The sequence below is a fragment of the Halichoerus grypus genome, chromosome 8 (genome assembly GCF_964656455.1).
Source record: "Halichoerus grypus chromosome 8, mHalGry1.hap1.1, whole genome shotgun sequence".
In the NCBI taxonomy this organism is placed as follows: Eukaryota; Metazoa; Chordata; class Mammalia; order Carnivora; family Phocidae; genus Halichoerus; species Halichoerus grypus.
Window position 1 is genome coordinate 136777898 of NC_135719.1, and position 16786 is coordinate 136794683.

Below are 16786 nucleotides of genomic sequence, written 5' to 3' on the forward strand. Positions count from 1 at the left end.
TATCACTCTGCTTTTCTTCTGTTGCTTCTTTAGTGTTACCTGAATTCTAGCCAAGAACATGACTGCCAGTCATGGGCCTACTATCTCTTTCCAGATTTACCTCCAGGAAGAAAGAGAGGAAGTCACTTCCTCCAAAGCTTAAGCAAAAGTCTAGGAACTGAGTTTCTAATTGGCCTAATCTAGATCTCACGTCCACCTCTGAACTAAGGACTGTGGCCAGACACAGGCAAAGCACTAGATTTCTTGGTTTAGGAAATGTGATTCATCCCCTGAAGCCTGGAGGCCAAGCTTGTGGAAGAAGACCACTTAGGAACTGGTTATCAGGAGACAAGAGTGTATAAGGGAATGGACACCAGGCAGCAGAAGCCAAGGACTAAGAGTGATTTGCTCAAACTCAAAGATTCCAGTGTACATACATTACAAAGGGCAGCAAATGTTACATATCAAATGTTTCTCATTAGGCAGATGGCACCACCATTCCCTATCACATAAGGTCATGTGGTCAATAACACTGTTGTTTAATAAACCAAGCCCCTGGGACCCTAACAAGTTGACACAATAAATACCATCAGTGTGCATTCCAACAAAGCTATAGTGTTTTTCAGTGCCTCCTACAGACCACTGATTTAACTATTTTATAAAGCAAGAAAGGGGCGCCTGGGTGGCTCAGTTGGTTAAGCGACTGCCTTCGGCTCAGGTCATGATCCTGGAGTCCCTGGATCGAGTCCCGCATCAGGCTCCCTGCTCGGCAGGGAGTCTGCTTCTCCCTCTGACCCTCCCCCCTCTCATGTGCTCTCTCTCATTCTCTCTCAAATAAATAAATAAAATCTTTAAAAAAATAAAAAAATAAAAAATAAAAAATAAAGCAAGAAAATTAGGATTTTCCTTTTTCTGTCTTCTTTAACATACACTAATGTCTCATGGATCCAACACTGAGTACTGGAGGGCATTTCCCAAAATGTACCTCTTGAAGTGGCTCAGACTTCTTCAGTTTTAATTATTTTACAATAAATCCTCCTAAAATGCATGACACATTTCCTCATCTTAGTAAAACCAGGCTGATGAACACAATTTAACCTGAGACTGGTCTTTTCTGACCCACTACAGTGATGCTCTAGGGTGTCATTGAGTTCTATACCAAATGGTGCCAGGCCACCCTGCTTCCTGTGTTTGGAGCTGTAAGATTGTGGACTAAAATGATCCAGTCTGGTCTAGAGTATCAAAAGGCTCCTAGGCCCCAAACCCACTAGTGCAATGCACACCTCCAATATTTGTAATAGCCAATCTTAATATATTTGTATATTTGCAAGTGTGAACATGGTATGTCATATAATTAGATTAAAAGACTTTCTAAAAAGAAATGCCAACTCTGTTTCATCCCAAATTTTCTTATTGCATATAACTTTTTGAATGAAATGACACAGGTCCTAAAGGCTAGGTCTAAAAACAGTAACAAAAGCCTGTGCCTCTAAAACAATCCTTAGCCTCTGAAATTTGCACCAATAGGAAATTGATCATCAAAGATGTACGTCCTCCAAGGAGGGCACACTATCCAACACCCACATAAGAGGTGGTTGTGAAGGGTTAGGGAGAGGGAAGAACCTCCCAGAAGGCAGAGCTGGGCCTCAGAGAGCAACAGATGAGGGAGGTCCTCCCAGAGAGCATAAAGGGTGTTAATGATGAGATCCTCCCACCTCTCAATGCTATGTGTCTCCCATTCTTCTGAATGAGGATTTTTATTGCAGTGTGACGACACTTTTGTAGAGGGGCAGAAAACTCTCATTTTCAACAGAACTGGGAGAGGAATTTTATCCATAGCTTCCCCCATATGTGTAAGGATTACCAAAAAAGTTGGACGGATGCCATATGGGAAAAAATAAAGAGAAGAGGCAGAGAGAAGGAAGAAAGGGCCCATCGGTGGAAAACCCTAGAAAATGCCAGCAAAAATCCAATTATGAAGGCGAGGGTCTCATTCTGAACTTCAAAAGAGATATTCTTGTTTGCACCAAGTATAGAAAACTGGGTGAATAGAGAGAGCAGCAGAAGCCCCCTTGAACATGATCTGGTTCAGAAAAATCAAAGAGGCAGGACTAAACAAAAAATAACATAGATGGGTCACATTTGCAGGCAACCCTCTCTCTTTGGCAGCAGAAAAGTTGAGGATGTGCTACCTGGAAAATTACGCCACCTCTCCTGGCTCTCCTCTCCCCAGCCCTACATAATCATTTGGCAGATAGCTGTATCAGGAATATCCAGTTTGTTGGGCATCAAGTATTTAAAAGGGAAATCATCCAGCATAAATATAAAACTTCTGCTTTTTTTTTTTTTAATGTGGAAGGAGCAGCAACACTTACCAATGGATGAAAGACACTCAGCAGAAAAATATTGCCCCAACCAGGCACAAAGTTTGACCAATTATGAAGTAATCACCTCCAAGAACCTTCACAGCAAAACCACAAAGCACAAAAGCAAGAAATCAGGAAAGAATCGAAAAGATAACAAGGAAAAATGGAATGTGAGCTAATGGAATTCAGGAAAGAACCACGAAGGGAAAAAAGTCCCCTAATGATCACAAAAATGAAAATAAAATTGGAAGAAGTACATGGCAAAATAGGCACTGTGCAAAAACAGGAAAGGAATAGAGAAGATAAAATGAACAAAATGGAAACCACATTTTATGAGTTAAAAAGGAGTAGAGGGGGAAATGACAGGCACAGAAGACAGGGAAAGAAGTGACAACACACATATAGTCAGAATCCCCAAAGAACAGAACCAAAACCATATGGCAGAGAACGTGTTTAAAGATGACAATCAAGAACACTTTCCTGAAGGGGAAGGGGGCTGGGGGGATGGGGTAATTGGGTGATGGGCATTAAGGAGGGCACAGGATGTAATGAGCACTGGGTGTAATGAATCACTGACCTCCACCTCTGAAACTAATAATGCACTATATGTTAATTAATTGAATTTAAATTTTTAAAAAAGAGAATAAAAAAAGAATGCTTTCCTGAAATAAAAGGGACAAAGCCTAATAGTATTATCAGATGAAAGATAAATATTCTTTTGAGTAGCCAAGCAAAAAGGTGAAATCATTTATAAAAGGGGAAAAACCTTGGACTGGCATCAGGTTTCTCCACAGCAGCACAGATATCAGAAAAGAGTGGATTATCACCCAGAAGACCCTCAAAAAGGAAAATGTGAGTCAAGAATTTCATTTCCAGCCACACTGCCCCAGGAGGGTAAGGCTGCCATTTTGAGCAATGCAAGGACTGGGGAATATTGCTCCCATGAGTCATTCTTTTTTTTTTTTTTTAAGATTTTATTTATTTATTTGACAGAGAGAGAGAGATAGCGAGAGCAGGAACACAAGCGGGGGGAGTGGGAGAGGGAGAAGCAGGCCTCGCGCGGGGCAGAGAGCCCGATGCGGGGCTCGATCCCAAGACGCTGGGATCATGACCTGAGCCGAAGACAGGCGCTTAATGACTGAGCCACCCAGGCGCCTCTCCATGAGTCATTCTTAAGGCAACTACTTGAAGATAAGTTTCAGCTGAGCAAGTGATGATGGGGAAAGCCACAGAAGGACTAGAGAGGAACACTGACAATATGTAACCTCATAACTGTGACTAAAACAAATGCGAATATCAGGGTAACAGAACAGAATGTAAATTATATACTCTGACATTATAGAATGATACAGTCAGTGAGTAATAATCCACAGCCCAAGAGCGAAAGAAGTTGAGAGGCCAAGTTCACTGACTGCATTATACATAATAGCTGAGAGCCAAGAGTTACCATTTGAAGTGAGCAAATCATCGAATAGAACCATAAGCATATTTAATAATTTAAAAATAAACATCAAAAGGATGGTGTCAATTAAAATTGTGTGGAGAGAAGAAGAGATGTCATCGCCTACGATAGGGAACTAATAAATACTGCTTAAAGAAGAGAAATTAAGTTTATTATGTATGATTATAAAGTTAACCCCCAACACAAAAATATAAAACTCCCCAAGAATCAGAAAAAGAGACACAAACAGATATAGTAAGACAAAAATCAGTGCAGGAAAGAGGTAATCATAGATCACCACAGGATCAGTTATAAAGAGCATTTGCCTGGTCAAAATCATGTAAACATCCACTGTTGATCTAATTAAACTATATTGGGAAGATAGGAGGATGGGAAGAGAACCCTTTTACAGTGGGGCAGGGAAGAAGAAAGAGAACACAGTCATCCCCCCTTGTCTGCAGGGGATAGGTTCCAAGACCCCCAGTGGTGCCTGAAACCACGGATAGTACCAAACCCTATATATACTATATTTTTTCCTATACATACATCCCTACGATAAAGTTTAATTTATACATTAGGCACAGGAAGAGACTAACAACAGTAGCTAATAATAAAAATACAATAACTTTAACAATATACTTTCATAAAAGTTTTGTGAATGTGGCCTCTTCAAAATACCATATTGTACTGTACTCACCCATCAATTCTCGGCCTTTTGGCTAAGATCAAGGGTAGTATCTGTACTGAACTCGCCCCTCCTCTTCTTGTGATGCTATGAAGTGATAAAATGCCCACATGGTGAGATGAAGTGAGGTGAACGACATAGACACTGTGACGTAGCATAAGACCACTACTGACCTTCTGATGCAGCATCAGAGGACGATCATCCACTTCCAGACCACAGGTGACCCAGGGTAAATGAAACCCCGGAAAGCAAAAGCGTGGATGAGGGGACCACTGTAATTTCTCACCTTCCACAACGGGAAGTCAAGAAATAATCTCTAACACTGAAAATTCAGGAAGTGGCAATACACGCGCGATATTTAAAGACAAGGAAATGAGTATCAAAATAATCAATCAAAAGAGATGAGAGTGGTTGCCCCAGGGGAGGTGAGGACAGGCAGAGGGTCAGAGACGGCTGTTTCATAACAAACTGTAGAACTTTGGGGTTCTTTCATAGGCAACCTTAGTAAAAAGTACATGTTTAAAAAGGAATTTGAGCTCCACTGACCACTCCATATTTTGATTTTCCACTCTGACCATTTCATCAGGTCCTTTCAAATGAAAGGCTCTCTAACCTCTCATTTTGAAAAATGAAATTCCTTCGTCTGCTTTGCCTTTTATGGAAAACCACTCACAACCCCTGCATTTATCCGACAGTGTGCCATGAGCCTCCTTTGAACCTCAAGCTGTCGTGGTTCTAGGACCAAACGTTGACCAAGCGCCATTTCTCAGGAGGGTCCCAGAGGAAAAGATGTTAGCGAATGAACGGATACCTATGGTGGTGATGACAGTCCCAGCAAAGAAAAAGGCACTTCCAAGGTCCCAGTGACTGCTGTTGTTGGAAGAGTTTCCTATGGGACTTACTCCTGCGTTGTCAGCGTCCAGGGCATGCTGCAAAGAGAGCGAGAAAGCATGAGATTCGGTTAAAAATTTTAAAAAAAGCTCTCAAATTCTTTCCTTGCTTAGGAACCTGAAATGATTGGGCAACTGAGTGGCTCAGTTGGTTGAGTGTCTGACTCGGTTTCGGATGGGGTCATGATCTCAGGTTCATGAGATGGAGCCCCAAGTTGGGCTTCGCACCCAGTGGGAATCTGCTTGAGACTCTCTCTATATCGTTCTCTGCCCCTCCCCCGCACACACCCCTCCCCCACTGCACTCACGCATGCCTCCGTCTCTCAAATAAATAAATAAATCTTAAAAAAAAAGAAAGAAACTGAAATGATCCAGAGGGGACTGGTTACACGAATGTGGGTGCAGTCATAACATGAAATACTAAACACCCACTTAGGAAAATTAGAAAATTAGTTTTAGGTGGGAAAAAAAAACTAGGCTATATAGTATGGTGCCATTTATGTAAATTTTGCAGGCATAGGATTTAGGCAATCTGGGCACGGGTTATGCAAAATACATACATATCTTTGTGTATATACATAGAAAGATGTCTAGAAGGATTGTCACCCAAAATGTCATTCCTGGATGGCAAGATCTCAGTTGCTTTTCACTCTTCTCTTTTCTGTTTTGTTAAAATGTTTTACACTGAGCTTGCTTCAAGATGGCAGGAAGTGAGAGCTTGGGCTCCTAGATCAGACCAGCAAGGCTCTGCTCATTATTACCTTCGGAACAATGGACAAGTTATCTTAACCTCCGTAAATGCAAAGGTCCTCATTTGCAAAGGGGGGATAATAATACCTTTGCCCACAGTTTTGAGGATTCAATGAGAAGATCTGTGTAAAGCACTCAGCCCAGGGCCCAGCACCGAGTTAGGGGGTAAGGAATAGAGGTTAAATTCGTGACTGTCATTTGGACTCCCCCCACCTCCACCGTGCAACACACACACACACACACACACACACACACACACACACACACACACACTGCTCCTTTTGAAATAAGTAACCATGACTCCTCGCTGGCTGCGGGATTTGGAATTCTCCCCCAGTCATGCCTATCCTGCAGGGTCCAATCTGGGCTCCACTTCTTCCAGGACGCTCGATCCATGTACTGCAGCCCCCACAGATACCTGCTTCCCAGGGATCCTACTCCTGCACCACATATATTTAACTAGCTTTTAATCACACACTCCCCAGCTGAAAATCCTTGCCTAGACTCTGCATGTGCAGAATAAGGTGCCAAATACGTCAGCAGCCCTTCCTGAGCTGGCCTCTGCCCACCCCTTTCAGGCCAGGGGAGAGGGTAGGAAGAACCTTCAAGCAAGTGAGCTGTGTTGAGGAAGTGACAGGTGGGGCCTTCAGAGGGAGGTGACAGACGTATGAGCTACGTCTGGAACAACAAATAGAGACACCGTTCCCTGAATAAAGTTGGAATAACCTCATGTGGAGATAACAGGTCACAGTTAAATATTGAAATGTGATTCTATTTATCCTAAATAATGCCCGTGAAGCTTTGTTCAAACAGGCAGACAGCGTTTGCCACAAATCAGACTAACTGAAAAAGTCAATCATCGTTACCTTTTGCCTTCACTAATCAGAGATATTTCAAACTCTCTAGACCAGGGATCAGCAACCTTTTTCTGTAAGGGCCAGATAGTAAATATTTTGGGTTTTGTGGGCCACATATGGTTTCTATTGCATATTTTTCTTTTCCTTTTACAATGCTTTAAATATGCAAAAACCATTCTTAGCTCATTGGTGATACAAAAGGCCGTGGGCTAGACCCCTAGACAACTGACTAGACAATAGCAGGAAAAAAATCTCTTTTGTTTAAGTGTATTCTTTCCTGCCCCTAAGAACATGAGATATTCCACTGGATGCTGTTTCTAAGATTAAACCCTGGCACCCCAGGATTTAAAATCCAGCCTCTCGGGATGCGCACAGGCTGTCTTAGCCCATGTTTAACTGACCTAATTGACAACTATCACTTACTCATCAGAGGCAATGCTCTGCTCTGCTTTAGAGGAAGACAGATGGCAAGTCCTTTCTTCTGGTAAAATACCCATTCTCACTGTGCTGTGTGAGTGCCATCAGACCAAACCACAGGCCTTAACTAGTGTTTATGTCCTCTTTACCCATTCGGCTCGCCAGGCCCATCTGCAAGTAATACCTTGGGGACAACTCTAGGCCTCAGTCACTTAGTTGGGTTCAAATCACACTATCAATACCTAATATTTACAACGTCTATGAAGCTGCATAGAGAGTTGGGGTTCAATCAAGTCTCACTGTGCTGAGAAATGCACCTAAACATCATAAGCAGCACATAAAAGTACAGATTTGCAGCAGAGACAAGTGGGGATGATTATTTGTTTCATCAAAAAATCCAGAGTAAGATTCCTTTTTAAGTTTCATTTTTTGAATTATGCAATTTATAAATATTTAATGTTTACATATGTAGCCCTCAAGGAAAGCATGTGTCGGGAAGGAAACTACTATTTGTTGAGTTTCTGCACACAGGCAGGTGTTCTAGAAGTGTTATTCCCTTTTATCCTTCCTGCAACTTGTGTGTTATCCAATTTTACCCTTTCTATAACTTGCAAGAAAGTAATATTATCCCCACATTAGAGATAGGGAACCAGGCTCAGGAAAGTCAAATAACTTGCCCTAGGCCACACAGCCGAGAAGTGAAAGCCAGAATTCAAAACTGGACTGAGCCCAAGCCATGGTTTTGACCTCTCTTCTCTATGTGGCATGCCTCTCTCCCCACCTCCATGCTCACCTCCAGACAGAAATGAGGAGGAATACCGCCACTTCCCAAGAACTTAGGCAGAAGGACCTCTCAAAGGATCATTTCTAATTAGAATACATCCTTAAACACATAAATGCAGGCACCAACCTTCATTTGGCTGTTGGAGCTGGTGAGGGCTTAACTGCTTTGCATTTAAAATAAAATTTAAAAAATAAATAAACACGGGGAAAGATTGATTTTATACCCTGAGAGGGAAGGAACAGATAAAAGAGAGTGAAAGCCCCGAAAAAGCAGGAAGACAAGGAAGAAAAAGTAAGAAAGGAGTGTCCATGGATTCTTGGGAGCTTCGGGTTCAGTTGCAGCAAAGCCGGGGACTTTGAAAGGCAGGTGCATCCAGCATCCAACTTTAACTTTGTTTATATCTGTGATGTAAATCCCTCTCTCACTTTCCCAAATCTACAGTAAAGTGGGCTACACATGCAAATACTTTGAGGAAGTGGTTTTGTGGAAATTAAATATAAGGGCTGTTATGGGAACGGTGGGGCCAGAACGAGATTTGGAACCTGAAGCAAGGAGAAAATGAAGCTCCCCAACAAGTCACCAAGATGTTGGTGAGGCTTTGGACAATCCCCAGTCCTGGGAACAAGGTTTGATTATTCTGTCTAGATCGGGTGGGTCAGAAAGACTCCAGCAAACCACCACAATTAAAACAAATTGGCAAACTTGGGCTATACACACAGAAAGAAAACACAGTTTAAACAGACTATCACTTGAATTAATAGCATCATTTTTAACTCAATAAGAATATTTCTGATTGAGTTCAGAGTTCCAACTTTATTAATTTTTTAAAGTATTTTCTAATGATCTTAATTGTTTGAACTCAAGTAAAACATTTTAAAATTAAATGCACTTGCTCTTACGTTTTTTTCTCTGCGTTCAGGCTGCAAAAGTGAAGATAAGCCAGCCCATTAGAAATGTCTGAGCACATAGATAATGAAATGATGCATCTGAGCTGTGTACAGCTTCACTTAAAAAATCAGTTATAGGGGAGAGATATAACCAACAGCGACATCATGTTAGGCCACAATCTCAGACCCAATGAGCATCATGTGTGCACTTACAAGTTCAACCAATATCAAGTTCAGAGAGCTCTTATGAGGATCCAAAAAGAAATTATACTTGATATGATGTGAGACCTTCAGGGAAAGGGTACTCTAGATAAGAGGGCATTACTTCAAAATTTAATTCCACTCGTTCTTGAATTTCCTTTTTAGCCTCTAAGTTGGAATTTCCAGCACCCACCCAGCTACCCAGTAAACAACTCATGAGTGAATGCTCAGATCAATAATAAATGAATGAACAAACTAAAGTAATAAGTTTAGACCCATGCAATTTACTTCTTTGTAAAAGCAGAGAAACATAATAAGAAAGTAGCCCCACGAAAAGAAATATAATGATTGTTTTAAAAAAGAAGAAGAAGGTGAGTAGCTAATGTGAATGGGGCAAGATCTAAAAGAATAGAGTGGGGGCGCCTGGGTGGCTCAGTCATTAAGCGTCTGCCTTCGGCTCAGGTCATGATCCCAGGGTTCTGGGACCGAGCCCCGCATCGGGTTCCCTGCTCAGCAAGAAGCCTGCTTCTCCCTCTCCCACTCCCCCTGCTTGTGTTCCCTCTCTCACTGTGTCTCTCTCTGTCAAATAAATAAATAAAATCTTTAAAAAAATAAAAATAAAAAAAATAAAATAAAATAAAAGAATAGAGTGGTGGCTACCCAGGGGCTGGGCGGTGGGAGAAATGGGGCAATGTTGGTCAAAGGGGACAAACTTTTCCCTTATAAGATGAGTAAGTTCTGAGGACCTAATGTACAGCGTTGTGATCACAGTTAGTGATACTGCATTATACCTTTGAAAGTTGCTAAGAAAGCAGATCTTAAGTACTTTCACCACAAAAAAAAAAAAAAAGTAATTACGTGACATGATGAAAGTATAATGTAATTCCGTAGTAGTAATCACCTTGCAATATATAAATGTAGCAAATCAATATATCGTACACCTTAAGCTTACACATTATATGTCAATCATATCTCAGTAAAACTGGAGAACAAATAGATAAAAGAGTCTGTCCCCCTCCCCCCCATCCTCCCACTACCACCCCCAGGCGTTAAGACCACCCGAAAGGTATAACGAAGAAACTGCATCCCCTCTGAAAGTGAGGTGGGTCTGAGGCTGATAGAAGGACAGGAGGTAAAGATATCCCTCGGAGGTCCCCCACCAGGTACCCCCACCAGCTCCCCCCTCCCACCCCCGTGCTGTAATCCCATTAGGCAATGCCAGGCTGCCCAAATCACTGTTGCAGATGGCGCAAGATACCATCGTGAGCTTTAGCACTACAGTGGGATGAATGATGACCCACAGGGGACCGCTAACTGTCTGTGGCTTTTCTCCGATGATCTGTGTACTCGGTGAGATAATCTGTTTCTCTGTTGCCTTATGTGGCACCTGAAAGAAAAACAAACAAAGGCGGAGTTTGTCTGAGACCGGCTGATGGATACAGCCGATCGACGCCATATGCGTGGACCCTAGTAGCCAGAGTGATCATCTGACCCATGGTCCAACCCAGCACACCTGCCGAGTAAAGAGGGGCTCTGTGAATGGCTATGCTGGGGCCACAAGACAGGGGGAATGCAGGACGTACGGTCACTTTACTAATAGCTTATACCACGTGGACAAAAGGAAAGGAATTCATCTGAGAACCCAAAGCTGGTTCTGCGTCTACCACATTCTTAGTCCCAAGAGGGCACAGTCCTCAAAGGGGTCTATGAAATAGATATTTATCCAGAGGCCGAGGCAGGATGAGGGGGGTGGGTATGAAAAGTGCCTTCATAAATGTATTAAAAGGGAGCACATTTCAGTCATTAATGGACAGAAGGCAAGCCACAAACCCCAGAGACAGAGAAAGACAATCGGCAGAACACATTCATTACGACTCAGAAACACCTCTAACGATTCAGAACCCCAACAACAGGACAGGATATCTTTCCACCTCCTTCCGCATCTATGGCAGAAGGGCCTCAGGTAAGAAATGGAAGTATGATATTAATTTGCTCGCCACAGTTGCTTTTTATTTCTCCTGCTCCAGAAGCATTTCTCACATAAATATTTCACCACAGTGGGAGCGAATACGCTGGTGCTAGGAGCGGGGCAATTTTACATCCAAGTGTGAGACCACATCACAGAAACTCGAGCCACCCCCAGCAAGGCACGTCTGTGGCTGATTGCAAGAAGTCTTTGCTTCAGTGCGGAGTTGGACAGGACAGCCCCCATCAGCACTTACTCTTGCAACAGAGAAAGTCTGTGCATAAAGTGGTAAATGTTCAGCGTGTGCACATTACTCAGCTTCTCGGAGTCTCCGTTTCTTCATCTATAACGTGAGGAAGTCTTTCCCTGCAGGGTGGTTGTCAGGATTTTTTTTCAGTGGATGTAAACCTTTGAGCTGTATGCCTTGTCATTTCATATATAATAATATTAATAGTAACAGGAATCCTTTCTGAGAACTTACTAGTGCACAGAGGAACTCAGTCAACCCTCATGATGACGCTGGGAGACAGACATCACTATTGCCCCAGGGGGCACATGAGATTTAGAATAGTCAAGTCCCTTGACCATGGTCCCATATCTAGTGCACAGCAAAGCTAGCAAGCAGATGCTATTAGAATTGTCAACAGGAAGATCGCCTTCCTAAATGCTGGAAAGGCAGCTTCTCTCCATCCTCAGTGGTCTCCTTTCTCCCCATCCTGGACCCTCCTGGCCTAGCTCCCTGCCTTGCAGAGAGCAGGCTGGCTCCCACCCAGGCTGGGTCTCCTACAGCCGTACCCCCTCAGCATTTCCCACAAAGAAGTATTTGCAAAAACTAGGCCAGACCACAAAAAGAAAAAGCAAGAGGCACCTTCTGTTCCTTGGTGAATATTATGACAGTGTTTATTTCCTGCTATCCTAACTGTATCTAGTTATATGTGCAATACTAGCCCTTCCTCGGGTCTCCGACAGCAGGCTTTCATCAAAACTTTATAGCCTGGTTATAAATCTAAAGTGAAGGCCACCTGTAGACAGACAGGACGAGTACAGAATCTGTTTAGAGAATAAAACAGCAAAACCCGAGGCAAGCTAGACCGCACATCCGGAGCCTATGGTCTTAGACAAGTGGTTTTCCTTGCTACCACTAGTTAATTCTTTGGTGGGGGTAATGTTCTAAAACTCAATTCATGGGGTACCTGGGTGGCTCAGTCAGTTGAGTGACCAACTCTTAGTTTCAGCTCAGGTCATGATCTCAGGGTCATGAGATCGAGCCCCGCATCAGGCTCTGTGCTCCGCGGGGAGTCTGCTCTAGGTTCTCTCTCCCTCTGTCCTTCCCCTCTTTCCCCCACCCCCACTGGCGTGCTCAAGTGTGCGCTCTCTCTCAAATAAATAAATAAAGAATCTTAAAAAAAAAAGATTTGGTCTAAAAAAAAATAAAACTCAATCCATTAGCACCTGGGTATACACTAATGACTATCTAAATACTGTCCATGTGCGATCAAGCCATATTTGGGGGAGCTCTTTTACCTTCCAAATTGTGCCTTACAATATAGAATTAATTTTCACTCTCTCTTTGACTATATAAGGGATGAAATAAGAGAAATCTTAAACCATGAGGAAAGCATCAAGTCCATAAGGAATTGGGGTATCATGTATGCTCTGATGAGATCAGCAAACTTTCTGAAGAACTGTCACTCTTTCATCTCCATTTGGACTCATCCTCTACAGATTCAGGAACAAATCTGCCAAGTGTTGGTGAAAAGTCACCCTTGTCCTGAGGGTCCTTGATGTACGCCCCACATAATCCCAAATTAGTATTTCATTTCCTTTGCTCCCTCAAAGAATGCATCAGCCCCTACAACCAGCACCAATCTCTAATGAGTGCAGTTTGTTCTGGGGACAGAAGGAAGCAGAGACAATCCCAGAGACTTTGCAGAAAGCTCTAGAATACTCATAAAAATAATTCTAGTAGCCAGCATTTGCAATGTGCCTTCTTCCCTTACTCAACCCTCCACAAAAACCCCATTATAAAAAGTCATGTTATTACTCCCACTTTGTAAATGAGACAACAGAAAACAGAAGTAACTTGGCCATGGTTGTAGTAGTTAGTAAGTGGCAGAGCTGGGACTGGTTAAAAGTACACTCCTTCAACCCTGCCTTCTCCTCTCTCCCACAGAGAGTTCTCTGTCCAGCGTGCAAACATTGTGCTAAAGCTCATCTGTTATGTCACCTTCTTCCCCATGAAATAGGACAATATAGAAAATTAAGAATTTGTGATCTGGCCCTCATTTTTCAAAGAATGAAAGCTTAAGTCCTCACTTCCCCATAAAGTCAACCTGCATCAGCAAGTTTTCCATCTCTTCTGTCCGTTGAGAAGGAAAAGAATTTTCCTTGTTCTCAATAGACTAAGAAGTTACTCTTAACCACAGACCCGAAGGATAACCATAAACATAACTTTGGTTTTCAACAGAATACGTTGACCCGGCCTCAACACCGTTTGTGAAGACACAAAGCCACGTCCCTCTAGAGCACAACCAACAGCTAATCTTTACTCTGCAGTGAAAGAAGGTCCTTTCGGAGGTCCCACAGGTTGAGTCAGACTCCGGCTCTGTGAACAGGGACCGCGAGTAGAGCATCGTGCAGATTCTCCCCATCTCCAGATCCCAGTTCTACTTCTCAGTTGAGCTTGGGCAAGTAATTTAACTCCTCCCTTCAGTTGCTTACCCCTACCTCAAAGGACCACTGTAAACATTAAATGAGCAACAACGTATTTAGAGCGGTGCCTGGCCACAGCAAACACCAGGCAAGTGTTAACTAGTGATACGACTAAGACAAGACTGGAAGCTTCTGGAGGACCGGGAGAAGGCACCTGGCCTCCTTTGTTACGTGTTCTGATCACTAGAGTCAAACCTAGCACCTGCTTCATGACAAGCATTCGGTTAATATTAGTTATCTAAATGAATACATTTGATGGTAAATAATGAAAATAATTATATGAGCCAAAATCTCATTAAGTAAGATTTTCACTTCACTTTAAACGAGAACCAAACACATACACATCTGTATAGAAATGTGGACGCCATACCACTCATTGATGGCTTTTTGTTTTATTTTTATGGGAGTTTTTTTTGGGGGGGAACACAATCCTCATTTGCGAATTCATTTTTTCCAGTGCCATGCCAATTTCCATTAGCTCTTTAATTTCTGGCTTAAAAGCTTTAGAACTTCACTAAACAGTGATGGAATCACAGCCTCAAGGATAAAAACAATAATAATAATGAAGTGGAGGCCTGTAGAGACAGGCCAGGGGCTGCAGGCCCGATCTTGCATGCATTGAACAATCTTCTGCATGAGCACTTCACTGGGAAAAGGGCAGCACCTCTGACTTCAGAGCACCAGGAGGGAGGGGTCACTTCACTTCCTCAGAGCTGTGTCCTTGGTCCCAAAGGACCCAAACCTGCACTCAACAGAGGTCACCTGCTGCCTCAGCTGTGATCTAAACTTCTTGCGCAAAAGGCTGCTTGGAAGAAGGGATGGCCCAGGGTGGGGAAGGAGAAGGCTTGGCTGGCTCTGCACTCTGACTCCCAGCAAGGATCTCCACAGACTGCTGAATCCGTGGCTCGGATGACATGCTTCCCTTAAATCATTGCGTTCCTAAATATGTAAAGCTTTGAAGGTTAGGAACACCAAGGGAATTGGCTCATGCAGAAAAAAGACAGAAAGATTATTTGAGAGAAGTACCTTGACAACCAGACTGAAAAGAAAGGACCTCTCTTGCCCAGAGAGAAAATCATTTTCTGCTTTGCTTCTCCAAAGGTTCTGAATAAAGGGCTCTCAGTCTCCCAAAACAGATATAAAAAGCCCTATTCACTCATTCCTCAAACCTCAAGCATCCTCTATGGGCCGGCCGCTGTGCCAGGCATGAGGGACATATGGATAAAAGACACAGACTCAAACTGGAAGACCTCACAGTTGTGGGAAGGAGGCAGATAAGAAAAATAATGTTCACTCAATAGGGTCTATTAAGGGCGGAGGCACACGTGAATGTAGGATGCTGCAGGGCCAAGCCACCCTACTGCCTGAAATGACCATAGCTTCCCAGTGCTCTTAGGATAAAGCCCTGCATGGTTTGACCCCCGCTTGACCCCAGGGTAATCTCCTACCAAGTTCCCTTGGTAACTCACCTCCAGCCATATATGCTCCTCTTCTCTCAAGTCCTCAGAGATCCTGCCCGCATCCTTCCACCACGGGGCCTTGGCACTCAGTTCCCCTGCCCAGAATCCCTGTCCTCCTGTGTCAGCTCTCCTGCTCATGTACCCAACAGCTCCTTCTTCTCTGCATCGTTCATCACAGTTTTATTTATACTGATTCATGGGATTACATGCACAAGGTTTATCTCCCCTACTACTTATCAGTAGGGTAACCATAAATTTATCTTTCAAACCAGGTCAATTTTGAGAGAGAAAGGGATGCTATTAATAAGTATTCCAAAACCATGAAAACCGGGATGATTGGTCATCCTAGCTAGAAACTCCAAGAGGTCAGGGACTATATGTGCCCCTTTTACTCACCCTCGTGTCCCCAGGACTTAGCACTGAAGTTGGCACGCAGCAGGAAAACAGTGAATTTGTTGAATTAATGAATGAGTGAGTGAATGAGTGAGTAATTGAGTAAGGTATGTGGGGCTTGGCAGAAGAAGGGAATAGTAGATGTCATGGCCTTGGGAAATGTTCATGGCTCATGCAAATTAACCAACATCTGCTGCTTCTGGAGAGAAGAGTTTGGCAGCTCCTGATCTCTGGCCCTCCCGTATCTGCAGAATAGCAGTTTGGGTCACCATGACAGCATTAAAGGTCCACGCCCAGGACACAACCCAGTACCCAGTCCTCTCACACAGCTGCTCGTATCTTAAATGAAATCATGTGCCGCCAAAGCATGGCAGAGTCAGGCCCAAAGAGCAGAGCCTGTGAAATGAATCAGTATGCCAGAGTCCTGAACAAAGTATCTAAGACCCTAATCACTTACCAGCAAAGGAGCAAAATCCCCAAGAGATCATAAAATGAAAACCAGTGGCAGAGATCCTGTTGACCAACATAAAAAGACTTGAACCAGTCAAGGAAGGAGAGACATAGCAGGATGAGAAGGGACCCCCACATCCAAAGGCTCATACTTCCAGGAAATTCCAGACCTAGCCCATGCCAGGCAGGTGGAAGCTTCAGGTTTTCTTCAGATAAAGAGACCACCATGAATAGAAAGTGCTCATTTTGAGGTCAAGAGGGATCTGAGAAGTTAAGTAACTTGCCAAAGCAAGGTCTGAGTGAAGTACGCCAGGAAAAAAGTCAACTTTCCAGACAGTGAGGTAGCCTGCTCACTCTGGGGTGGGGCGGGGGGGGGGGGCGCTACACGAGCTGCCCCCAAGAGCACCCTCCGGTGAGAAAGGAATCCTTGTTGCCTGCACTACAACAAGGCCCTTAGAATGGAAACTCCCATGTCCTCCCTGGTGGGCACCTTGCCCAACACTACACCTACTCCCGTGCAACACCACTCCCTTCCACATGGCTAATAC

At 43.4% G+C, this 16786-nt stretch overlaps 1 protein-coding gene across 2 annotated transcripts in view; it reads right to left on the minus strand.

The window, feature by feature from the left end:
• KCNK10 (potassium two pore domain channel subfamily K member 10) overlaps positions 1–16786 on the minus strand; it is a 128002-nt gene that overhangs the window by 44041 nt on the left and 67175 nt on the right. For both annotated transcript variants that reach the window (XM_078054073.1, XM_036087753.2), the window contains exon 3: positions 5283–5400. In XM_078054073.1, the coding sequence (XP_077910199.1) occupies positions 5283–5400 (118 nt within the window). The remainder of the gene's footprint in view (positions 1–5282; positions 5401–16786) is intronic.